General features: G+C 33.6%; 2 protein-coding genes and 1 pseudogene across 2 annotated transcripts; 1 reads left to right on the top strand and 2 right to left on the bottom strand.

Annotated features, from left to right (window-relative positions):
• Positions 1-11: 11 nt before the first annotated feature.
• LOC104718958 (ATP-sulfurylase 3, chloroplastic) lies at positions 12-2,269 on the bottom strand. The gene is made up of 5 exons (XM_010436789.3): positions 1,426-2,269; positions 901-1,306; positions 547-807; positions 364-450; positions 12-273 (listed from the first exon to the last, which is right to left on the bottom strand). The coding sequence occupies exons 1-5, from the start codon at positions 1,920-1,922 to the stop codon at positions 136-138; spliced, it is 1,389 nt and encodes a 462-aa protein (XP_010435091.1). The 5' UTR covers positions 1,923-2,269; the 3' UTR covers positions 12-135.
• A 12,074-nt stretch (positions 2,270-14,343) lies between these two features.
• Positions 14,344-17,147, bottom strand: LOC109126854 (uncharacterized; annotated as a pseudogene).
• A 7,698-nt stretch (positions 17,148-24,845) lies between these two features.
• LOC104718957 (early light-induced protein 2, chloroplastic) lies at positions 24,846-25,859 on the top strand. The gene is made up of 2 exons (XM_010436788.3): positions 24,846-25,233; positions 25,382-25,859. The coding sequence occupies exons 1-2, from the start codon at positions 24,997-24,999 to the stop codon at positions 25,724-25,726; spliced, it is 582 nt and encodes a 193-aa protein (XP_010435090.1). The 5' UTR covers positions 24,846-24,996; the 3' UTR covers positions 25,727-25,859.
• Positions 25,860-26,111: the final 252 nt, after the last annotated feature.

Here is a 26,111-nt window from a genome sequence, read left to right as displayed (position 1 = left end):
CAACACCATTGTTCATATAAACTTTTCCAAATCTTATTACCATGACTAATCATTATTTTGAGATCTTAAAGAAACTATAATGTTATTACTTTTCTAAAACAAAACATACAAAAAAAAGAATGTGTTTAGTCTGTCTTAGACCGGAATCTTCTCTGGGAGTCTGGTATTTCCGGTAAGAGTCAAACTGTCATAGTAATCCACAAGCACTTTCCAGCCTCCAGGGCACATAAATCCATCAGGAGGGTTTTCTCTGTTCTTTGCCAATGCTCTCATCTAATAAAACAACACCAAATTAAGCTTTCATCAGGAACTGAATAGTCTGGTTAGATTACATTATGTCCCAATTGGTCTGAGAAGCTGTACCTTCGTGCCAGAAATGAACAAGAAATCCTGAGCTCTCGAGGGATCAAAGAAAGCCATCTTGCCTTGTGTCTTATCGTATGCAGCAACCTAAAACCATTTGAAAACAGAAATTATAAAGCTTAAAAAGACTAAATCTTAGAAGGAGATACCAAGGTTTGAGTATGTGGTGGTTAATATATATACCCTGAAAGGAAGAATGTTGAGTCGTTCGAGTCCAGGAGCCATGCTTAGTACTTTCTTCCCGTGATCAGCATCATACAGGTCACGTTTCTCCACAGGGTGACCCATTCCAGCCGGATCTCTACCCACAATGTAGAAGTTAGCACCAGCATTGATCCTAGCCTTTGCGTGCCACTGCACTTCGGTTGGACCAGCATAAAGCATTGGAGATGGGAATATAGACACCACAGTCGTCTCTGGATCAAGAACACCGTCCTCTAGCACCTAATTAAGTCATGAGAAACCATTTTAGCATCTCCTATAAAATAACTAGGACCAACACACACAAAAAAAAAAGACATTGCTTCCATTATTTACCTTCTCGTGCTGTTTCATTCGCCAGCTGAGAGGAACATCATCCGCTTTTGTAAACCCTCCCAACGGATGTAACAAAAGAATAGGGTTTTTGTAACCCATCTCAAGAAGTCTCCTACGAGTATCAGTCATAAGAAGAGCATGTCCGTTATGAACCGGGTTCCTAAGCTGAAACGCAAACACAGCATCCGCGCCACGTTTCTCTAGCTCATTACGCAGTTCCAACGGCGAAAGCCTGAAACGGTCAAGCCCATCATTGTACTTAACAGGTTCCAAAACCTCAAGATCACCACCAATGAGCCAGTTCCCAGCATTGGTTACCGCCTCTTCTACATAAGGCAAACCCGGCGCAGTGGTACCCCAAGTTCTCGCTATCCGTTCTTCTTTCGGATGTTTATAAATCTCAATACTGAATAAAAACCACATACACATTACTTCTCAGTGACCAACATAACTACCAGAAAAAAATCTAAACTTGATTCCTCAAATCCTATGGAAACTTTGAAAAGCCATTAAATTGAGACTTACTCGTTGAGGATAGCGATAGGGTTATCATCAGAATCAACAAGAGAGACTCGTTTCGATTCACCAATCAGAGCTTTCTGGTCATCATCAATAGCAAGAACAATAGGCACAGACATGTTAACGACGGATCCATCATCGAGATTGAGAAAATTGAAATGAAGGGTTTGGAGGAACTCTGATTCCCTCATAAACCCTCGAAGCGGACTTGCCCAACCTTCACTCAATACGTGCATCCACTGTAGATCAATCTCCGTCAATCTCACTCTCGGCAAACCCGCCGCTTCGTGTTTCTTCTCTCGCCGTCGCGGCTCTGATACGACAAGATCCACGAGCTTCCCACCATCTGGCTCGATTAGACCAGCTCGTACGCGTGACGTTCTTAGGCTACGGTTTCTTGAATTCGAAGGGAATGAAACTGATGTGGTGATTGAATCGGATTTGTGGGGTTTGGTGAGTGGTTGAGAGATGAAAGAGGTTGATTTGGGGAAGACGGTAGACATGGAAGACAATGAAGGAGGGAATCACAAAATAGCGAAGCTTTAAGCTTTTACTTACTCTAATGGAGGAGAATGAGAGAATCTTAAATAAAAATTGAATTTTGAAGTGGAAGATGAAGTGTGAGAGTGGGCTTTTTATAGATCAAAGTGATTAATTGAAAATGTACCTAGACATCTGAAACACTAAACTGAAGAAAACATTTATTTATTTGGCAACACAAAACAATAAGTAGTAGTAGTAGTAGTATTCATTTTAAATTCATACAACCGATGCTAGAATCGAACTTTATCCAAGAATTCGTCAAAGGTTCGACGAGCACTATGCTCATGACTCATGACGACGGTTTCAACTAGGCAAATAAATATTTATTGGACCATATGATGATATCACCCCAATATTCTTTTTTTTTTTTTTCTTTTTGTTTGATTCTCACCAATATTTTTTTATTTATCCCTCTAATTATTTTTCTTTTCTGATTATCTGAGTTTGTGAAAGCATTATCATATTAAAAATACTATATAATGCCAGCTTAAGAAAGTCTATCTATATATATATATTTTTTGAAGTACATTTTAGTTTTGTTTATTTAAAATTTTAGTCTCTACAAAATTGCACTAAAACAATAAGTAAAATATGCTAAATTGATAAAATTAATTTTTTTATAGAACTAATTAATTCTACTTAAATTCCTTATTAATATCAAATTTCTTTTCTATATATGTGTCCCAAAATAAAAATAAAAATAGAAAATAAACAATCAGTTAAATTAAATAATTATATATCAAACAAAACAATAATAGTATTATTTTAAATAAATAAAAAAATATTATTCTGATTAATTATACATTATACAAACAGTTATAATTCATAATTTTAGTGTTTTATCATGATAAAATTATAATACTTTAAGAATAATTGTATCATCGCTTAAATATACAAAATATTAACAATTTAAAATATATAATTTTATTACTAAATTAAATACCGCTAAAATAAAAAAATAATAAAAAAAAATAAATAATTGTCCCGTGGTGTACCAGAGGTTAAATCCTAGTATATTTGTATTTGTAATACTTACATTTTGTTACTCCATTATGGAACTCATCATGTACTTTTGAGTTTTTGTTGGAATTCTTACTTGTAACCTCTCTTAGGTTATCTCTATCTCTTAGATTTGGTTTGTTTGTTAGAGATGAGACAAGAATTGGTTTTACTCCAAGGATTACATTGTTAAACTTGGATAATTGTTATCTTACACCATTACAACACTTTTATACTTAGGTTTCATTCTTAACCTAATTATTATAGCTAACTAACCAAAGCCACTAACATTTGTAGGCCTAATACACTTGCAGTCCAATAGCCTTATTACAAAACACAAGTCAAACTTCTCTTTTGTTGACTTGTTTCTTTTTCTCCTTGTGTCGTTGACTCTTCTTCCTCCTTTGGTCACACGACAACTTCTTCTTGTTGTTCGCTTTACTTTGTTCTTCTTCTTCTCCTTACTTGAAGCTTTCTTTGTTGTAGGATTTAATCAGAAGATTCAATCTCCAACACTCCCTCTTGAATCTTTCGATTAAATCCCCAAAATCAAAATTAGGGATTTGAATCCCATGCTCCTTGTTCTTATGATGATTCGCCTCCTCCTTGATTCTGCTTTAGTCAAGCTGCTTCTACTTTCATCCACAGGTGCTTGGGAGTGAAATCTCTCGCCAATCTTGCCATGTCTCTTCTGGTTCGAGTCTTAAGACTTTTTGCAACCAATTCAATCCACGACTTCAAGGTAATTTTGTACCTCTTCCTTCTCTAGCTGCAATTGATTGTCTGACATCACCATCTTTAATGGTTTCTCTTTCACCATGTCGACTTGCAAGCTAGAATTTTAATTCTCCCTCTTCATCTGAATCTATGTGGATCTAGTTTCCTTCTTTTGCAAATATCTTTGCCATCTCTTGGCTGGTTTTCTTCGCAATCTCTCCATGTTTCTCTTTGATCAATCTCTTGGCCAATTTGTTTCACTTGCAAGTCAGTCAGCCTTGTGACTTCATATCTATAATATGCAAGTTTCTCCTTCAAGTTGGAACGACCCAACCCGTTTTTTTTTTAAATACTATATATATAATTAAGAGTCTCATACTACTTAATTAAATCAACCCAAACCACAAAACATCATTTAAACCAGCCATAACCATCTTACACAGCGGAAACGTACAAACAATACCAAACCAACATATCCTTAATACAATAACATTCCTAACCATTCTATCCAACAACCTATCATAACTCTAACCAAGGTTCCGACACATAACCATAAATAACCAACAACACACAAATGAAACCCTAGGTCATCCTCCTCCTCATCGTCTTGATTCCAGGTTCACACTTGCCTTTACCTGCACCGCAAACACAAATTAAGATGCATAAGTATTTAATAAACACTTAGTGAGGCCATCCTCCAATCTACTGGGCTATACACACAAGCAACTGAGATTCTATTATTAAAGCCAACAACCAAAACACAAACAACACAACAAACCAGGAAAACAAGACTCGGTCAAGTCTGGTGTCGACCGACACTAAGTCGGTGTCGACCGACGCTAACGCGTCACTGGTGTCGACCGACACTAGGTCGATGTCGACCAACACTCAACCAACATGGTCTCAACCGACACCAACTTGTGTCGATCGACACCACCTTCACAGAATCGATCTGCACGAAGCCGAACGACAAAGCTCCGTTCCAAACCCTCCCAAACTCTTCCAAACTTCTCAGGAACCTATGGGAACATGAAAACAACCAACCCACACAAGCAAAACACCACAAACACAAAGAAACAGCCAAAACAACAGAGATCTCAGGCTTAGATCAGCCATGGTCAAGCACTCACCTCTTTTGCAGGAAGATTCTCACTCAACAACGACGAATCCAACACTTAGAAGCCTTCTCCTTTGTTCCTAACACAAGATCTTCACTCCACAGCAATAGATCTCTCAAGAACAACAAAGGATCTCAGAAATCTCTCTCAAAAACGTTTTCTCCTTCTTCTCTCTGCTTCTCTGTCCAAAAACGGCTAAAAAGACGAAATAAGTCGAGTTCCCTTTTTAAACTCGAGTTTAGGGCTTCTCTTAAACTAACCACGCAAACCGGACGATTAAAATCGAACCAATTGAACCGTCAGCAAATGGTGTTGACCGACACCACATGTGTTGTCGATCGACACCCAAACCGAAATTCCAGAAATTGGTTCGCGGGCGTTACACAAGTTTTCCCGCGAGCTCTCCTCACATTCTTGAAGTCTTGTGTGTGACTCTTGTTCACGTCTTCTTCGGTGCTTTGTGCAACCGACTTAGCTCCCTCTATCTCAGGTGAACTTCTCTTATCCTTATTCAGCTCCCTCTGTGGTGAGCTTCTTTCTTAGTTCACTGTATGGATTCAGCTTGATCTTTCTCTTTCTAACCAGTTTGTTCCTCCATTTCACTCTTGGTGAGCATCCTCCTTCTGGTTTTATTTTGATCTCTGCTTCTCCAACAGCTTGTGTCGCTCTCTCAACTTCAGGTATGCATTCTCCCTTTCTTTACTTTGGGTCTTCTTTGATCACCAAGTTGTGCATTTCCATTCTCTAAACCATCACTTTGGTTGACTTTAGTATGTTTGGTTCTTTTCACCATCACCTAAAGCTTTCTCTAACCTCGGTCTATTTGGTTTTTCCATAATCTCCAACACAACTTGAGTAATCAAAAAAATTTCCAACCTTAAGCATACCTCTCTCATTTCAACTTCAGCCACAAATTCTCCTTCTTGGTTTGATGCTTCACATAGTTTGTTCTCAGCCTCAACCGTCGTTCTCAATCCATCTCTTTTGAATTTGAGTCTTGTTGATCTTTGAACTTTGATTTTATTCACACTAACCTCATGAGAATTTCTTTACATGGCTGCAGCTTCCTTTCATTGGTGACTGAGCTTCTTCTCTACTTCAGCCCCACTCTTCTTTGACACCATTGATGCGGTGCCTCCCTTCCTCTTTTGCTTCAGCTTCTTCCGCTGAAAGCCCTTTTTTTTTTTCCTTTTTTTTTCACAAAAGTTTTTCTCTAACCGTAGCCTTTTTTAGTTCTGCTTCTTGTTTAAGCTCAAGAATCACATGGATTCTTAGCCTCAACAAGCATCTTTAAGCTTTACCTTCACCATGTCAGGAAGAATAGAAATCACCCCACAACTCTATCTTAACATTCGCACTATCTCCACAGCTTCTTCCAGAGACCTCCTCGCCTTCTTGGATGCTATTAAAGCTACGGTGTGAAAGTGTTTGTAGTAGCTGATGGTGCTCTTGTCACCACATTCTTTTCCTTATCTTCTTCTTTGACAGTTTCAGTTTGCTCTTCTTTGTTCTCTTATTTTTTTTTTGGTTTGTTTGTTAGAGATTAGACAAGAAGCGGTTTTACTCCAAATACTACATTGTTAAACTTGGATAATTGTTATTTTACACCATTACAACACCTTTATACTTAAATTTCATTCTTAACCTAATTACTATAGCTAACCAACCAAACCCACTAACATTTGTAGGCCTAATACACTTACATCCCAATAGCCTTATTACAAAACACAAGCCCAACTTCTCTCTTGTTGACTTGTTTCTTTTTCTCTTTAGGTCGTTAACTCTTCTTCCTCCTTTGGTCACACGACAACTTCTTCTTGTTGTTCGCTTTAATCTGTTCTTCTTCTTCTCCTCACTTGAATCTTTCTTTGTTGTAGGATTTAATCAGAAAATTCAATCTCCAACAGTTTTTGACCTCACTCTATCTTGACATGAAGCCACCAGGTAATTTTATCTGTCTTTGTTTCATTTTTTATGGTAATTTGTTACTCTTTTGCCCATCTTTCAAAAGGTCAAAAGTATGATTAATACGACAATATTTTAAATGCTCCATCTTACTTCAAAAATAAATAAATAAATACAATAGAGAATGACTCAATTAACTCGGTTTTTGTGGGAATATTTCAGGGCTCACATTTAAGATATGCAAATAATAAATCAGAGAGTTCCCCTTTCCTCCTCATTTACTCATAATTACCTAGCGGTTTTCCAATTACACACTTTGTTTTTTTTTTGTGATTAACAAAAAAAAGGTAATCAAATTTAGATTTTAAGAAATAATTTATTATCAAAATGTCTTCAGTTATGCATGTACATGAGAAATTAATCTTGTAGTTTAAATAAATTTAGATAATTAAGGTTCCAGAATAGTAAGTTTTGCATGTACATTTTTTTGGGAAAATCTCACAACAACTCCAGAATAGTAAGTTTTGTTTTCAAATCTAACACATTACCTCTAAAGTTCTAAAAATAGAATTATGTTTCAAAATTAACTATAAATTTTAAGGGTTCGAATGGTGACTGCGTATTTGGTTGTGTGAGACAAATAATTTAATAATGCGGTACGGTTCAACTGCGGTTCATGGAAGAAAAATATATTTGCAGGATAAGTGCGGTTAATACAAAATAAGCGGTACATAATGATATTTGATTGGCGAAAAAATAATAATTGTGGTTCACAATAAAATCACACATATATTTCTATATTATAGTAACGGTTTCAAGAATAAATTAGTAAATATATAAATAATTAATATAATTGTAATTTATTTTCTATTTTAATGTTAATGAAAAAAATATTTCATAAATAATATTTATTTAAACTCAGAGTTCAAGTTTTTATGTATATATTTTTTATGCATAACTAAAAACACTATTTATTTATTAATATTTATGTTATTTATGACAGATATGAATTTATTAATATTGATCTTGTTATTTATAGTTATGATTATTTCTTATATAATTATTAAATTATTATTAATCAATTAGTCAAGAAAGACAGATTTTAAGGTGTCTCGCACCGTATGTGGAGTTATGTACTATATAGTACGTTATTCATTTTATCCAGACATAACAAACAAAAACGCGAATTTCCTTTTTGTTTTTACAAAAACTGGAAACTAATATAATTTGGTTGATTGGTGTAGTTATTGTGGATTTCAATTTTTTGGAAATATGTTCCGCTTATTTAAGTCATCAATCATGGCCTTAGAGTACGAAACTTGCAGGGAGGGGGTAATTTACTTGGGACTAGAAGAAGCCAATAGACCAGTGACGACATCCCATTTTGCATCCTCTTTGTTTTGTTCTTTGCTTTGACTCTCCACTATTCTATTCTGAAAATGTGGGTTTCTTGACTATAGAATACTATCTTTGCCTCTTCTTTTTGTTTTTGTTTTCATAAATAAATAATAAGTTATAGCCAGCTGTACAGTATAACTAAGATTCTTATGGTCCGAATGGTGACAACGGATTTGGTTGTACGGGCAAATGATTTGACAGTGCGGTGCGGTTCAATTACGGTTCGTACGAGAGAAATATAATTGCGGGACAAGTGCAATTAATACAAAATAAACGGTGCAAAATAAAGTCTGATTGGTGAAAAACAATTTGCAGTACATTTTATTTAAATCTTTTAACAAATGTATTTTAATACATTAAATCTTTTAGCAAACCTATTTTTGTATTAAATAATTTGGAAATACATTATAAATCAAATGTTATAGAATAATACATATATTTCTAAAAGTTACATATAAGTGGAAGATATATAAAAGGTAGAAAGAGAAGACAAAGAGAATTTCTTTTTTTAATATTGTATTTCCATTTTATATTTTATAAAGTAATATAAGATATGTATTATTTTAATATGAAAGTAAAACAAAAAAAATGAATTGGTTTGTGTGGTTTTCTAGAAAAACGCTGGGTAATGACCCATATATATTGAGAAAGCGGTTCGAGGCATAATCTACTAGACAATACCGCCATTTTTTCTAGAAAAACACAAAAACAAGTATTAATGGTGATTCGTGACTGAAGTGTGGTTTTCAATAAAAATAATTGAATTCAACTTTGTTTTCAGTGATTGGAGAACACCTAAAAGCGGAATTTAATGCGTTTTTTTGAAAACCGCCTCCATAATCCCAATCAATAATTTTTCTATGATTTTTTTTTTAGCAAAAAAAAACAAATAGGTGCGAATTTATATCCTTTGGATAATAGTCTTGGACCACCTTTCCAAAAAATAACACCATTTGTCCAACGGTTTTCCGATAAACGCAGTATATTTCGTTTTTTTTGTTTTTATTATAATAATAATTATATATTATTTTATCCATATAATAAAAATACAAAAAAAATAAAAAAAAAATAACCTCTCTCTTTTCTCTCTCACATTCAACTAATTTTTAGAATACATAATAAAATAACCCTTTGTCATCTTATCTTTAAGAATTTCATAAATTTCAAATAATAAATCCATTAATAAACCGCAAATCATTAACTTAATACGTTTAGTAGTATATATACACATATAACCATTAACAAATCTTTTTTTTTCAAGTAACAAATAAATTTATTTTTGGAACATTATATGCTTTAATTTTAATTTCAGTAAATTTTATATTTAAAGTTTAGTAATGATATATTAAAATTGTTTGTTCAATAACACTAACTTTTTAATTTTAACTATATGTGAAATATTTATTTATTAATTAAAACAAATCAAAGTATATAATTATATTAACTAATAGTAAAATAATATGAAATCCGCACCGCAAATACTTTTTCACCAATCAAGCATTATTCGTATCGTTTATTTTCCATAAACGGCACTTATCCCGCAAATATACTTATCTCGCACGTACCGCAATTAAACCGTACCGTACTTGTCCCACAAATATATTTATCTCGCACGTAGCGCAGTTAAACCGTACCGCACTATTAAATCATTTGTTCTACACTATCAAATTTGCGGGTACCATTCGGATTGCCTATTTTTCTACAACTATTACCTAATTGTTGTGAGTACAATTTTTTCTCACGAAAGGTTGTATATCTTCTGTAATTCATTACCCTGTGACTTTTTGAGTCATAAAACTTATGACTAATTATTGACCTCATATGATGTTACAATATTGAGTCTTTGAAACAAAATTAAAGCCTAAACTCTAACATGTAGTGTCTATAGGAGGGGAAAAACGGCCAAAATCAACCCGGATTATTTGCGGAACGCTTTTTCATACTGATACTCTGCATATATCAAACTGAACATAATAAAAATGTAAAATTTCTACCTAAACTTTATAAATTTAGCGGATTTCAACCTCTCCTTAAACGGTGTTAGTTGACTATTCGACGGTGCTGAGTCATACGCCAACAAGACAACACATGACATATATAAACGACAAAAAGACAAAAATAATGCTCAACCAGGACTCGAACCTGCGTGGCATAGTATGTCAAACAGGCTCCTTAACCACTCGAATACGTTAAAGTTTTTGGTTATCATAAACAAAAACATGGCCATGAATGGTGACGTGAGGAAAGCGGAATTAGAAGAAAAAAATATAAATACGTCTTTGGTTACCAATCAATAATACGTTTTTACTAAATACAATTATTATAAAAGTAATTATATATATATATATATATATGATTTTATTGTGAACCGCACTTGTTTATTTCACCAATCAAATATTATCCGTACCGCTTATTTTGTATTAACTGCACTTATCCTGCAAATATATTTCTCCCGCATAAACCACAGTTGAATTGTATTGCACTAAAAAATTATTTGTCTCGCACAACCAAATACGCTGTTACCATTTTGACCCACACCCTACCAATAGGTAGTTTTAAAAAACAAAAGTGGTCCACTAATAATTCTCATCATGAAATCCGCAACCCATTATTTACTATTGTTATTTTAAAATAACGCAAATCACATACAATTGTGTGATTGGTGACTGACCTAAGTTTTTGGGTTCCGAATGGTAACCGCAAATTTAATAGTACACGACAAACAATTTGATAGTGCGGTACGGTTCAACTGCGGTACAAGCGGGACAAATGTATTTGCGAGACAAGTGCGGTTACTGCAAAATAAGCGGTACAAAATAATATTTGACTGGTGAAAAACAATTTGCAGACAAAATTCATATTATTTTATTAATAACTAGTTTTATTATATAATTTTTACTTTTAAAAAGTTAGGAGGTGGTATTGGTTTGGGATTTTAAAAGAATTTTAATGACTTTAAATAAAATCATTGAAAGTATAAAATTGAGGATTTTAAGTGATTGTTTAGAAAGTTTCTAAAATCTTGCTGATTTATTTTTCCTAATCTTGTAAAATCTCTCATAAATTCTTATAAAATCCTTCTAAAAAAATATTGCACAATATTCTTTTTTTTCGATTTAACGCTTCTGTGAAAAAAAAAAAATTTCTGCACACAACAATGGTGGTAACCGTAAACGGAGGCTCTCTTTTTCTTTGATCACCGCACAACCTTCAACATCGTCATAGTCGTTGTGTGTCTCATTGTTATATACAAAAAGGGTGTCATGATCCTTAATGTACTTGGAGCGTGACGTAAACAGACATGCACACACACAGAGAAGAAAGAGAGATAAAGAAATAAGAGAGAGAGGGTACTCGAAGTGAAAGTTGAGAGAAAGAGAGAGAGATGAATATAAATACACATTGACTTCTCTGTTTCACGAGGATGCACATGCTCCTCTCTCTCTTTCAGAAGTTTTTGTTTTGTTTTTTGTTTCATTGCTCTCTCCTCGTCTTCTCACAATTCACATGCTTTGTCTCTATCTCCCTATCTTCTATTGGTCTTCCCAATGCTCATTTGAACAACCGTTTGGTGTTATCTTCTTCTCCCATTCTTCTTGATTTTTCCGGTGACGGTAGTCATAAAAGATAATTCTGTCTATTTTTTGCTGGGTATATGAATTTGGTTAAGATTGGTGGAGATATGATGGAAGATGATTGGGAATTTGCGACGTCATCAAACAGTGCCTCTTCTTCTCCGCCTCCCAAAAATTCATGGACTATGATTGTGACAATCTCTCTATTTGATGAGAGAGTTTACATGACTTTTTATGAAGAAAATAATATAGAATACTAAACCAATAACATAATAGTTGAATTCCTTAACAATGCAAGATTGTTTTTTTTAGTTGAATAACATAAAACTTTTAATTATTTTTATAAAACTCTTAATCCAATAACAGTAGATTTATGAAGATTTTAGATAACTTTTTACAAATCCACAACTAATAACACCAAATTTTAAAAAGTATTGATTGAATAACAACATATTATACATAACTTTTAAAGTCATTAAAATTCTATTTAACTCTCAAACCAATAACCCCCCCCCCCTTAGTGTTATTGAACAAACAATTTGAATATATCATTTCTGAATTTTTAATATGAAATTTATTTTAATTAAAATTTAATCATATGTATATATTAATTGTAACATTGGTTAAACAATTCATGTATATTCTTTGGAAGAGAGCCATAGAATTGAGACATGTGATATCTCACAACTCAATTTCGTGATGATCTATAAGGAGCTAGAAATCCTTGTTTATTTGGATAGCCATAATCAACGAGATAATACTTCTCTAATGGAGGCTGAGGAAACTTGGTATCACTTTGTTGCCATGTTTTAAAAATCGTTAGGCGTTACTCGGGCGGTGAGGGAGGGTCTAGCGATTAATCGGATATAAATCGGGAATTAATCGCGGACTAGTTTTAGTGTTTTTATTATTATTTATAATTAATAATATAATATATAACTTATATTAGATTGTTTACTAACTTGTTCAGAAAATATTAGACAGCTCAGCTGGTTGAAAGCTCATTAACAGAGGGTGAGGTCACGTTCAACTCCCCCAGATATGTGTTTCATCTATTTTTTTCCTTTTATTAATAAGGGGCAAAAGAGTAATTTGATTATCATCTTCTCCACACAAGACCCCGATGCTGTTAAACCTAATATATGACTGTCAAAAAATATTTTAACTCAATTTTTTTCTTATTTTATCATATTTTCAACTGTATATGACATAGAAATAGTAGATCCCCACATTTAACATCATATTTTGGTGAAAAATCAATCAAAATCGAGTTTTTTTTTCGATTTAACTTCCGATTTTGTCATTATCGCGGCGGTTCCTCACTACCTAGCGACTCCACGCCGTGTAATCAGCCAAATCGACCAATTTTTAAAACAGGGCTTTGTTGTGCCATTTGTAGAACAGATGTATTGTGGCATGATCCTGGTGCTCCATTCCAGATATATGTGAATAACATATTCAAATCACATATTGCCATGATGTTCAATGACGCATTATCTTGGCAATTCCAATACATTCCCTGTAACTCAGTCTTTACTTTGACGCATACATGAGTCTTATCCATAGCTCCAACAAATCCACTAAAATATGGCCAATATCTCCAGTCAACTTGAAGTCTTTCAGGAATTCGATAGAGTTCCTGTCTTGTTGGAGTTTTAATAAAATCACATGCTAATAATTCAGTTGTTGTAAGAACTTTCCTAAATTTTCTCGGTACAGTCTCTTGATTTCGGCCAAATCTTAAACCAACATCTCTTTGAACTTCATTGTGTCCGCTTATCCATAAAAACATAGCCACACTTTCTTCAATACTTATATTTAATATTGGTTTTAGACCATAATTTATTTGCAACATATTACACAATATTTTGAAACATGGAAGTGACATCCATAATAACTGAAGACAAGCAGCATCATCATGTTGTAGTTGATGCCATATATTTCTCTATCCCAAACCTCCATTAGTTTGGGCTGGTGCTTTTTGAAAATATCGTTCATAATAAGCCAAAGCTATTTATATTACTAACCCTTCAAATTGTTCATTTTCTAAACTCCACAATTCGACTCTCTCTTCGTAATTTAGATTGTTTGGGTCTTGTAATCGCAATTGACACAAAATGCGTGAAATTACAAACGATATTTCATTAAAGATAAAATGATTTTAAAATCTCACAAATTACAGAAAAAATTTTAAATTAACTAAGACAATATAAATCATAAAAATACATAAGCGATATTGATTAAACATGAAGCCATATATTATTCATCTCCTACATCACTTTGATGACTTTCATTTGGTTCTTGCGGGGTTCCACAAATATTGAAAAGGCCTCATGGTCTAGGTGTTGTGGCATTCATCCAGATTCAAAATAATTAGTGAAACCGAGACCGGCTGAAGTTTCTTGTTGACTATTCCTCACATTTTCACCTCGGTCACCTAGTGAAAATCCATATTGAAAATTTGTTGGAGTTGTTCCAGATGAACCGCCTTGCTGAAAATTTGGTGTTTGTTGCCATGAATGTAAGTTGGATGGTGAGCTCCACTATGAAGTATTTGGTGGTGTGCCCCACTGTGGAACATTTGGAGGTGTGCCTCATTGTGGATGATCATTTCGTGGTGTGTCCCATTTTTGATAACCAGGACCCCAACAACTAAGTGGAGTTTGCCCTCATAAATTATTATCCACATATGATGGACTACTAAATGATAGACCTCCTGAATGCGGACTGCCAAATGAATGACATGAGCTTAACTGTTTGCACATCTTGGTTGTTCCGTGAAACACCCGTCATAACTTCTAACAATTGTAGCTCATCTTCGTCAGTGCTTCCTGCTATATCAATAAAATACTTACGCCAAAAAACTAACTCCTTAAGTGCGTTAATGCATGCCCACTAAAATTTTATGTAGTTGGCTAGATATAGCGCAAAGAATATTGCCTCTGCTTTTTTAAATTCATCATAATCATCTTGTTCAAAACCACCGGGACAAAGTTATTGAAAACTTTGTTGTTGAAATTCTATATACCCAACAATGGTGTCTTGTCTAGTTGTTTCAAATGATTGTCGCCTACGATTTCCTCGTGAACCACTTCCAATAGAACCTCGGGAGCTTCGCCAGATCTTTTTAATCTACTCCCACGCCTACTAGTCGACTGCAGATTTAGTTTACTTCGTTGTTGACTTCTAGAAGCGGAATGTTGTAAGGTTTCATTGTCATCAATAGTACTATACACTTCTTCTTCTTCTTCTTCTTGCGTCTCAGGAACTTGTGTTTGTGGTTCGTCATCACTATCGCCATCTCCATGCGCGTTAAGCAATTGTTCTCTTCTTTGACGAGCAGAGTGTTGAGAATGTGATTGAATATCATGTAATGCGAGACATCATTTCATTACGTTCGATCCCAAAACTCAGACGGTTTTTAGTTTAAGCTTTTTGTTAATTTGTAGTTCTAAAATTAAAGTGGATTAGTTTTTAAAGCCTAAATTTTGATACATAAGTTTATATGTACGAGGATAATGTGAAATTACAAACTCTTGGTCCGCCCGCCATGATTCAGATGCATATATCATACATGTATCAAAATCAACCGTAATCAAAGTTTTATGCATAAGAACCTTCCACCTTTTGTACTTTTTTTTTTTAATTCATCAAGCTTGTTTTTGAAGAAACCATAAGTTATATCCATGTTGAACGCTTGATTGAACTTTCTAACCATATACTCTCTACTGATCGCAGTAGGATTCTTAAGAGTGTAAGTAGACATGACAATTGCTACGTCAAACAATTAAATGAATGTTTTCTCCCAAATGTGCGACCATTTGCACTTGTCTTTGTTCTACATATATCGATTACACAATATTAATTATTGTATAAAATTATTAAGTATTTTTGAAAAATACAAAACATATATTTATCTGAATTGTTGCCTTTGTTGGAGGAGTTAAAATTTTGTTTGGATTAGTATGACGTTTTGAAGGATTATTGTTTCGTCGACGATTAGATGATATATCTACGTTAGATATAATAAAACAATTACGATGCATCCAAAATGATAATAAAAATTACTATGAAAATAATAACAGTAGTAAACATTAGTATGAGAGAAAATATAAATATATATAATAATTAACAAGGGTAATAAATTTTTTATAATATTATTAAACTATTTTTTTGAATATTTTTAAACTTAAATTTTGTAAACATAGTTAAAATAAAAATCCATAAATAACTAAGTTGATTTTGTACATAGAACTATTTTAAATTAAATATTTAATAAACACTATCTGTAGTAAATATATGTATCTATTTTAAAATTAATGAAATATATAACCTACTACTACTATAAAAACATTAAACTGCAAAACATAAATTAATAAATATTGAATCATAATTTTAATTTTAATAAGTTTAAACTAAAAAAATATATCTTATATATTTTATAAGAGTGTTAATTTATTATCTATAATAATAGTAAAATAAGTTGAAAAAAAAAACAATACACATCACCTTAATATATGCTAGAAGCCTGAAAACAAAGAGACAATTTTTTTTATTTTTTTGGTTCAACGTGAATTTTTTATGTGAAAGGAGTGAAAATAGGGAAAGAGAGAAAGAGTTGTTGTAATTTTGTGATTTGTCAGAGAAAGAGTTATTTGAATAAAAAAAATCAGAAAATGACTATTCACCGCGAATTTCTATTGGACCGCTGTATAACACACTCCTCTTATATAGAAATGCGGTCCTGTTTTAATTTTGTCACAAAATCCGCAATTTCTTTTTTGGAAAACGTGAATTTGTTTAAAAAGTCTTGATTGGTGACTTTTATGTATTTTTGAAAAATGCAAGTCGAAAACCACCTTTTAATGGCTACCATTCATGGCCTAAGAGTGTAGAAATCAAAATCACAGTTTACAACATCTTTGTTTATATAAAATGCTCAGTAATAGTGTTATACAACAATATTATGTATGTCATTAGAGAGCCTAGCCACACCGAGCGTACAATATCATGTGGCTCATACGAAAAAAACACAATATGATTCATTATCCACCATTGAATCTGATGTTAAATTTATATCCGACAAAATTATTTAAAAAAAAACTTTCTAAATATAACTCTAAACGCAATCTTATCTAATAAGAGAAGTTTTTTCTCAACTTTTTCTAAGAACATGACACCTGGCACATTAAAAGCAATTGTTTTATATTTTAATATTAGGCCTTACAAAATAAGACCAACTACAATAAAATTGACAGTCTTTCTACCCATCAGGAGCATACGAAAGAAACGACTTCGATTTCACTTGTACTCACCTTCCCACCTTCTTCACCATCGTTCGCAGCAGCTACCAGCTCTGATGTACCTTATCCATAAAGCCTTTCTCGTTTTGTCCCGAACTATAAGCCACTGGTCTCCGTCCTTTGTTGCAAGGTCTTTGGTCAGCTTCCCCATGAAGATCTCTTAGATCCATCGTAGTCATACTTAGTTCAAGATTTTATTCGGTCTCATCTTTGGTTCCCCTTCATTGAACGGTAAACCTCCAACTCACCATCATTCATGTTCTTCCCCCTCTGGTTTTTTTTTCCAAAAATCTCCTAATCTTTGGTTTTCTTTGGTTTATTTCTCCTACTCCACCACCAAATTCTAAATCATTTCCGGTTTGATGTTGTTGCATCCTTTTACCGTTATCGTAGCACCAACCACAAGTGGAGAATTGTTTTCACAGAGAAAACGTCTTTGAATTGTTAAGAAAACAACAATGCTCTATTGCTTATGATTATTTTAGGTTCTCTACTTTTTCAGACTTGCTTGATTTGGTAGACAAAGGTGAGGAGCTTCCAGGTAAAAACATATTTTGCAATGTTCATTTTTATGGTCTCTTAGCTTCCACTTTGTTCTTCAGTATATGATTTATATCTACATTTACCCACTCACCAGATGTTGTTGGCCCAATATCTTCGTTTCGAACATCTGAAAATAAAGATCAGAACAACCCTTCGAAGACAACTTTCAATTTAATATTGACTTGCAATTTAGAAAGGTATTGCTTTTGTTTTGTATTTTGTTTTTCTCCAATTTAGCTTCGTTCTACTCTTTGTCAGCCTGTAACTGTTTTACATTTTTGGTGTTTGTTGTAGTAGTGACAACGTACATATCTCTTTGGGGAGAACTTGCAGTCGAACCCATGCCAAACTTTTAACCCTAAATGATGAAACTATTGTTGTCATTGCAACCCACAGAAAACTAGGCGTAAGTACTTCTTCCTTTTAATCATAAGTTGTCCTTCACTTTTTGTTGTGATATAACTTGACTTCTATTGTTTCTTACATGGGTATTGACTGTATCTTGCATCTAATCAGGCTACTTGTATTTGAATGGTACATCCTCAAGCCAGATTTTTCTTAACCATGACAATATCGTCTACCAAAAGTTTTGCCAAAGGTTTTCATCTCTTCAATATAATATATTTGACTATTTACACCAGCTTGCTCATATTTAACAAAGTTTTCTTTTATGTGGCGCCAACAACCATTTCAAAGATATTGTCCCACCAATTGTAGACAGGAGTAGCCTTTTTGACCCCAACGCTTTATACATGATTGAATATGTTGAGACTTACGTCAAAGAACAAGGGGCAAGGTATTACTTAAAACAAATATTCATGGTTTAATTAGAGAGTTTGGTTCTTTAACTCAATGTCTTAATTGGTTTATAGGAAAAGAGCTTCTGGTGTAAAGTGAAGGTGGTTGATATTGTATTACACAATGGTTGGAATTACATTTCATGTGCATGGTGCAATCTTAAAATGAAGACAGCTGGCTACACCATATCTTGTCTCACTTGCCCTCCAAACCAAGCTGTCGAAATACTTCGGTAAGGTTTTTCCGTTTCTATTGTCTTCCTCAATTCTTGTTGGCCACTTACATGTTTCCATCTAGGTACCAAATTCAAATTATTGTTGATAATGCCACAACAATGCAAACTTTGTAATTCTTAATCAAGAGGCAACAAAACTGTTAAAGAGAATAGCTTCTGACCTAGCTGATGACAAGGGCCTCAATTTTCTGCCCTATTAAAATGGTAATAACTATCCAATATATCAATTGCAGATGAACTTTCATTAGTCTGCGAAAGATGTGCCTGACGCCATCAAAGAATTAATAGGGAAGAATTTTTATTTCAACATCAAAGTGGCACACTACAATTTCACTGCCACTTACCAGATGTTCAATGTCACATCCTTCAAAGAGGAAGAAGGAGACTCACCCTTAAATTTATTACTTTATTTTCTGTAGAAAAAACCAATTTAACGTATAACTCCTTTAAATGTGAATAGACCATTACTTTTTAGGCTCACACTATTTTTTTTGGAAATTTGTGACTGTTAATTAGACTTCCACAACTGGGGGAATGCCAAATCTTGAATGCCAAGTCGAACCTTCTGGTACATCTGGAAGGAGAGCATCCAAGAAGTGTCATTCTAACAAAGCCGATGACGAGCTGTCTTTCACGACGATGGAGAAACCAAACACCAAAAGGTAATCTCTTTTGAAAACAACAATGGTTTGTTTCAGATTGGATATGGACAATTATTTTGATTTTTGGTTTCACCCTAACAGGAGATACAACAAAAAGTTGCTTCTGTTGTTATTAGCAACGCACATGACAAGGGAAGTAAAACATTAATGTTTGTGAACTTGAGACTTTTTTCAAAGAAACAAAATGGAAATGTTTATGAAAAGCTTTGTGAGATACATTGTTCTTTCTTTTTGTGACTTTTATAGGAAAATATGTCAAAATTTGTGGTGTTCTATCGTTTGCTAAACTTGTGGTGTACATCGTTTGCCAAAATTTGTGGTTCTACTATCATACAATTTTATATCACATGTCATCTACTATGCGAAGGTACACATGCACATGGATCAGAAAATTGAACCGTAACGTTCTAAACCAATATGTGAATTCTGAATGCACACCATGTTATTGTCTTGTTTTAGTCTTCTTCTTGTCTTGTTCTTACCGTATTCTTCTTCCTCTTGTCTTCTTCTTCTTCTTTTTCTGAATATACACCATGCCATTGTCTTGTTTTCATCTCATTCAAGGACACAAAGTGAAACACAAATCAAAGAACAAGTTCATAACAAGATTTGAAACATACAAAAAAATTCTCAAACTAAACACACAAAATATAGACGTTAGGAAGCAGATAAAATATAGAACAAACTACATAACAATGCCAAGAATCAGGTCAATTATTGGCCCAACACAATAATGGAATTTAAGTACTATTATGTTACAAACAAACCAATCGCTGAAAAAAATCACACAACAACAACAAAAATTTGATTACAAAAATTAAAATCTGAAATAAATATCAAATCAGTTAAACAAAATGATAGACATGCACTATGTACGAGTATAAAAACCAACAGCCCAAGTATGGAAAACACTAAACAAACAAAAGAGGAAAAAATATTTACATAGTATAGCAAACACAAATCCAATGGATTATATACTATATGCAATGTACTATGCTCTGATTCCAACGTAGACACATCCTAGAAACCACCTCCATCCCAAACTCAGAAGACCACATTGAGGAGAAAACAACATCGCACATACCATCCCGTTCACCAATGAGCAAATACTACATCCGACTGATAATCACCAATTTCTACCTCATATTCCATGATATTGACGAAGCAAATTCAGGTACAATAATCAATAATTTAACGGATTTTATTCATTCAGCTATTCTATTACTTGGAGCGGAAACTACACAAAAAATATAATTTTTTCTCGAAATTGTAGATAACAACCCAAATACAACAATAAGGCTAGACGTGGAAGTGGTAATAGGAGACTTAGAAACTTCCCAAACACAAGTGACAGAAGAAGAAGGGGAATGCTCAATATGTCTTCAAGATCTAAAGGGGGAGAAAAACATAAACACTCTAATATGCAATCACAAATACCACCATGAATGTATTATAATTAAGTTGGTTACATCACAAAACAACATGCCCTATTTGTAAAAGACAAATACTCTATGCTTTACTACATTTTGTAATTCAAAAAAAACAGGAATTTTATCATATTCTTATTCAATAACAACAACACAATAAAATACTATATAATTTTATATATAAATAATGGTAACTGTTTACTTCTACCACAAAATCTCCAACACCGTAGTAGAATATAAATTTTAGATATTATGTATAAAATGGTAACTCAGGAAACACAAAACAAACAAAAAAAATGACAAATACAAACAAAAACAAAAACATATATTATCTAACTAAGAAAAACAAAAACAACGCAAACTAAAACTGTGTGTAGCACGGGGTAACTACTAGTATATATATGAGATACTTATAAAAATAGGCATTTGTTAAGCAAAATATTATAGATTATGAACTTTTGTCCGTTCTTATAAGATTAGGCATTGTAAATACTTGTTTCCGACAATTTTGCCCTTGCTTTTGTTTGACAAGAAGAAGAAATTTTGAACTGAGCTTCGACCACTGTAGCTCATATCTAACTGCATCATTTATAAGGAATGTAAATGTGGAAAATGGTTTAAAAGAAAAGTTCATCTTATGAAGGTCATAGAATTCCAAGGCATAGATTCATCAAATGATTTACCATCAAATAGTCACAAGCACTGCATACCAATAATTTGATGTTGCATATGCACAAGCCTTACCATCTTATGCACTTGACGATTATATAGATTATGTTATCCACTTTGATCACTTCACATGTGCACCTAACATCAAATGAAATGGATTATGAAGTGAGTTACAAAAATCTATTGTTCATGAAGATCATTTTGCTTACCATCAAACAAACTGTGAAACACATTTCATATAAGCTCACATATAGCAAAAAATAAATTAATGGACCAGAGTACAATTGTATATATCTAGTGAGACTAAATAAGGAGTTTGACAACTGTTAGGAGCCATTTTACTTTACCATAACTTACAAGGGGAAGAGTAAACTAATAAGATTGAATGAATGTAAAATAGGACAACACATGTATTAAGGGAAAATATACCTTAAAGATTGTAACTAAGGGAATCCAATGACCAAATCAACTCAAAGGCTTCATGAATTTGACTCAAAGTGCTGAACATGAGTCAAAACATGAAAATAAATATTGAACAATGAATGAGTTAAAAAGGATAGTTAGAAGAATCAACACAAGGGAATGCAACAAGGTAAATAAGGAAACTAAACTCTAAAGACTACAACAAAGAGAAACAAAATGGGGACAATAAAACATGAAACTGCATATTGAAAGAACAATGCGACAAACAATCAATAATGTAATTTCCAATGAATTAGAGAAATTAAATCCTAAAGCCAATTATAGATGTCAACCCAAGGGAATTACATACATGGCTATCGAATAAAGGAAACTAAACCCTAAGGTTTGGAAGAAATGAGAACCTAATAGGCATGATAAAACACAAGCCAATGAGATCTAAGTTTCATGACAGAGAAGAAGAGGTAACATATCAAATTCAACTCACAATGACCAAAGAACATTACACCATGAGAGTGGATGCTTCCATTCATCATCCATTAGAGGAAATCATCAAAACCAAGCATTACTTGAATCTACATCCCATGAAGCAAGCAAAAAACCATGATGAAATAGATAACAAATTCAGTATATAAGCAGTGACCAAATTTACTAATCAAGCTTCTACTCTTAACAATGATTTAGGAACATGCGTAAATGTCATTATAGAAAACGAATAATTAAGAGCTTAACCTAACTTTATACTTTATAAATAAAATTTCATCACAACTATATGAGAAAGCAAAATTCAAGTAGATATATATATATATATATATATATATATATATTAATCCTCCTTTTTATTCATAATCTGAAACCAAGAGGGCTGAGATACATTGATGGAAGACTTAGCATGAGTTGGCTACTTGTAATCGAAGAACACATCAAGCAGATAAATCAAAACTGCAATTTTTTCGTGATAAGATATTTTACCTGGATTGTAGCGGACGTTGATTTCATGATTAACCAAGCGACTGCTGCAACATTCGAATAAGCCAAAGTCGAATTAGAGGTCAAAGCTGCAAAATTAGGCCTATTCCCCTTCTGTTTTCCATGAGGCTGACGGTCAGCAAAACGTGTATCAGTGAAGAGATCTGAGTAGACACAGCGGTCAACAAAACGTGCGCATCAACAGAGAGATTTCGTGAAAGAAAGATTGGTTGAGGCGAGAGATATTAAGAATTGTTTATGTGATAAGGGAAAATTATGTCTTTTTGCTAGAATTATAATGCTCATTTCTGTAAGTACGGATAATCATTCCTAAATCCATAAAAATATGAAGAAAAATGTTCAATTCTGTAATTAATCCATATATAGATGGAATATAATCCAATTCATCTCAGGAAAGAAGAGAATACATACACATTATTCAAAATATTTTATATGGTTATAATACAATATCTACGGTTCCAAATAGTGAAGATAGTGAAATCAAACCAAAATAACGATCCTAAGTGCTAGAACTTATACAAAACTGTAAAATATATCCATCTCACTACAGATGCGGAGATATATGCCGATGCGGGGATATATGCCGATGCGGGGATATATGCCTCTATACCATGATCACAACTTACATGTTTATATACTCTAAAGAACAATCTCAAAGAACAAAATATGTGCATCGTGTGGACACCCCCAAAGCAAAGTATATATATAAGTTAAACCTTATGCAATATGCCCACAAAAGCTTAAACAAGGTCATATTGAATATTAGGGGACAATAAAGTTTGTCACATCCAGTAATAAGTACTCCTTCTGTTTCACAAAAACTGTTATTTTGATATAATTTACACAAATTAAGAAAACATAAAGTTATACATGTTTGTCTCTATTTAATAATTGATTAGTGGTTTAAATATGAAAATGAGTTTTGGGTTAAGAGTAAAATAGAAAATTTAATGTAAAAATCACATTGGAATTGTAAAGTAACACTGTTTGTGAAACAATGAAAAATCTCCAAAATGACATTCTTTATCAAACAGAGAGAATATTAACTAAGCAAGAACAGTAGACTTTGTTTCTACAAGCTTTGTAAAAAAACAAAAGGCAAGAACAGAAGAATGCTTTTGTGCTTCTCTTTTTTTTCTCGTTCTTATTATTGTTTTGACGCGAGTAAGCGTATGGGCTTCGGGACTTATTGTTCGACCTTTCAATGACCTTATAAGAGAATTGGAGTCTATGTGAACACTTTCCTCACGTGAACACTTTTCGTCTTAAACTCAAAACTCTCAAACACTGAAACACATATATTTAACAATTATTTCGTATTTGATTTTCAACATGTAAATAATTTACGTCATAAGTAATAAACGTATATTTGTCCTCTGTATGCAAAAGGTAGTATATACTACAAGTTTTTAGCAAATACCACATTTTATTGATGTAAATATGTGTGTTCTTAGTTACCGTTTCAATGCGTAATATAAGGGAACGTAGGAGAATTGGGCACGCAGCCGTGGATGGGACACAAAGAGGATCAAAAGGAGTCAGCATGGGTCTGCCATAATGAAGTCAAGTAAGTTCCAATACGAAACGAGATCGACTTCGACTTCTCTCTACCAGAAACAAAATCTCCTTAGTGAAATGAAATATTCTGAGCCGTTAACTTTGTGTCTAAATATTTTGAGACCATCGTTTATTTCTTTCTCTTTACGTGTTTTTTACCAAACTCACTTGGATGTGTCTCTGTGTGTGATGAAAGAAGGCACGTCATCAGTTTACTTACACTTTTTCAACTAGACGTGGCTCCTTTGAGATCTCACCTCACATTCCTCCCGTTCCTTTAATAAAAAAAATTCTTGGCTACTACGTGTCTTTGTCTTTGTGTTTATTAATTTTTTTATACAAATAAACATTGACCAATGAATTTGTTGGTCATTACAATAAACATGGGAAAAATCTCATAAGTTTGAAAACATTATTACTAATCAGGAATCATTTTTTTATATCTGTTTCTACTTATTACTCTACTACACACCACAAACACAATATAAAATAATATAGTAATTTTGATATATCCCATAAATCAATAAAGATAAACAAAGATAAAATTCAGAAAATACTAGACCTATCATTCACATTTCACCTACTCTATAAATAAAGAGATGGTCTTTGAGTTACACCACAAACCAACTCCATCTCAAACCTCAAGTCTTTAGAGAATTCAATTCCTCTCACTAGTTCCAATCTTCTTCGATCTTTAGCTTTCTAAAACTACTCAGAAATGGCAACGGCGTCGTTCAACATGCAGTCAGTGCTCGCCGCTCCTTCCGGTGGATTGATTTCACGCAACATCAGAAACACAAACCAACTCTTCTTCAAGAGGAATGCTCCAGTTGGAGTCAGGTGCATGGCTCAGGGTGATCCTATCAAGGAAGATCCTTCTGTGCCCTCGACCTCGACCTCGGCCGCTCAACCGCAAATGCCACCGTCTCCTCCTCCACCAGTTAGCAAGCCTAAGGTATATTTTTATATATGATCTAATGGTCGAAGCCATTAAAATATATCATTAGAATTTGATTTAACAAAAAATTGTGAGCTGAAAAAACTGTTGATTGTTTTCTTGATTTAAAAGATTTCTGAGTTGAATGAATTGTTTTCTTGTTTAGGTGAGTACGAAGTTTGGAGATTTGCTAGCATTCAGCGGTCCAGCTCCCGAGAGGATCAACGGAAGACTAGCCATGGTTGGATTCGTGGCTGCCATCGCGGTGGAATTGTCAAAGGGAGAGAACGTGTTCGCTCAGATCTCCGACGGTGGCGTCGGGTGGTTTCTTGGAACAACGGCGTTGCTGACGTTGGCATCGATGGTCCCATTGTTCAAAGGAATAAGAGCGGAAGCAAAGTCAAAAGGGTTCATGACGTCAGACGCTGAGCTATGGAACGGTCGTTTCGCGATGCTCGGCTTAGTTGCTTTGGCCTTCACTGAGTACGTCACTGGTGGGACTCTCGTCTAAGGCTTTTTTGCTCCAGTTTAAGGGAAAATTATATTTTGAGAATTGTAACGCATAGATTCAAATTTATTATAAGATTTTTAAAAACGAAATGTTGACGCGGATTAAAAATTAATATAAGATTTTTAAAAGCGAAGTGTTGACGCGGATTAAAGTTTATTTGAACTGAGAATTAGGCTAATACACTACTGGGAGCTGGAAAATGACAATAAAACGAAATTGAGAATTGGGAGCTGGAAAATGACAATAACAAAGACGAAGTAGAGAAAATAGTCATGGGTATTATAGATATCTATTCTCCTCAAATGTGAGCGACTCCAACACGTCTTTCGGGATATTCTCACGACGGTTATACTTTACTAAGGAAAATCACTGAAGAGGAAGTCAA

This window comes from Camelina sativa, chromosome 10, assembly GCF_030686135.1.
Source record: "Camelina sativa cultivar CO46 ecotype springtype chromosome 10, ASM3068613v1".
NCBI lineage: Eukaryota > Viridiplantae > Streptophyta > Magnoliopsida > Brassicales > Brassicaceae > Camelina > Camelina sativa.
The sequence above is the reverse complement of the archived record's forward strand: the minus strand, read 5'-3'. Positions and strand labels throughout refer to the sequence as shown.

What these genes read in the sequence shown, in the direction of transcription:
- LOC104718958 (XM_010436789.3), bottom strand. Translation starts at nt 1,922, where the DNA reads ATGTCTACCGTCTTCCCCAAATCAACCTCTTTCATCTCTCAACCACTC. An exon ending in GAATGAAACAGCACGAGAAG is followed by an intron (nt 808 to 900) that starts GTAAATAATGGA and finishes TGACTTAATTAG; the next exon opens with GTGCTAGAGGACGGTGTTCT. An exon ending in TCAACATTCTTCCTTTCAGG is followed by an intron (nt 451 to 546) that starts GTATATATATTA and finishes AAATGGTTTTAG; the next exon opens with GTTGCTGCATACGATAAGAC.
- LOC104718957 (XM_010436788.3), top strand. Translation starts at nt 24,997, where the DNA reads ATGGCAACGGCGTCGTTCAACATGCAGTCAGTGCTCGCCGCTCCTTCC. An exon ending in CACCAGTTAGCAAGCCTAAG is followed by an intron (nt 25,234 to 25,381) that starts GTATATTTTTAT and finishes TTTCTTGTTTAG; the next exon opens with GTGAGTACGAAGTTTGGAGA.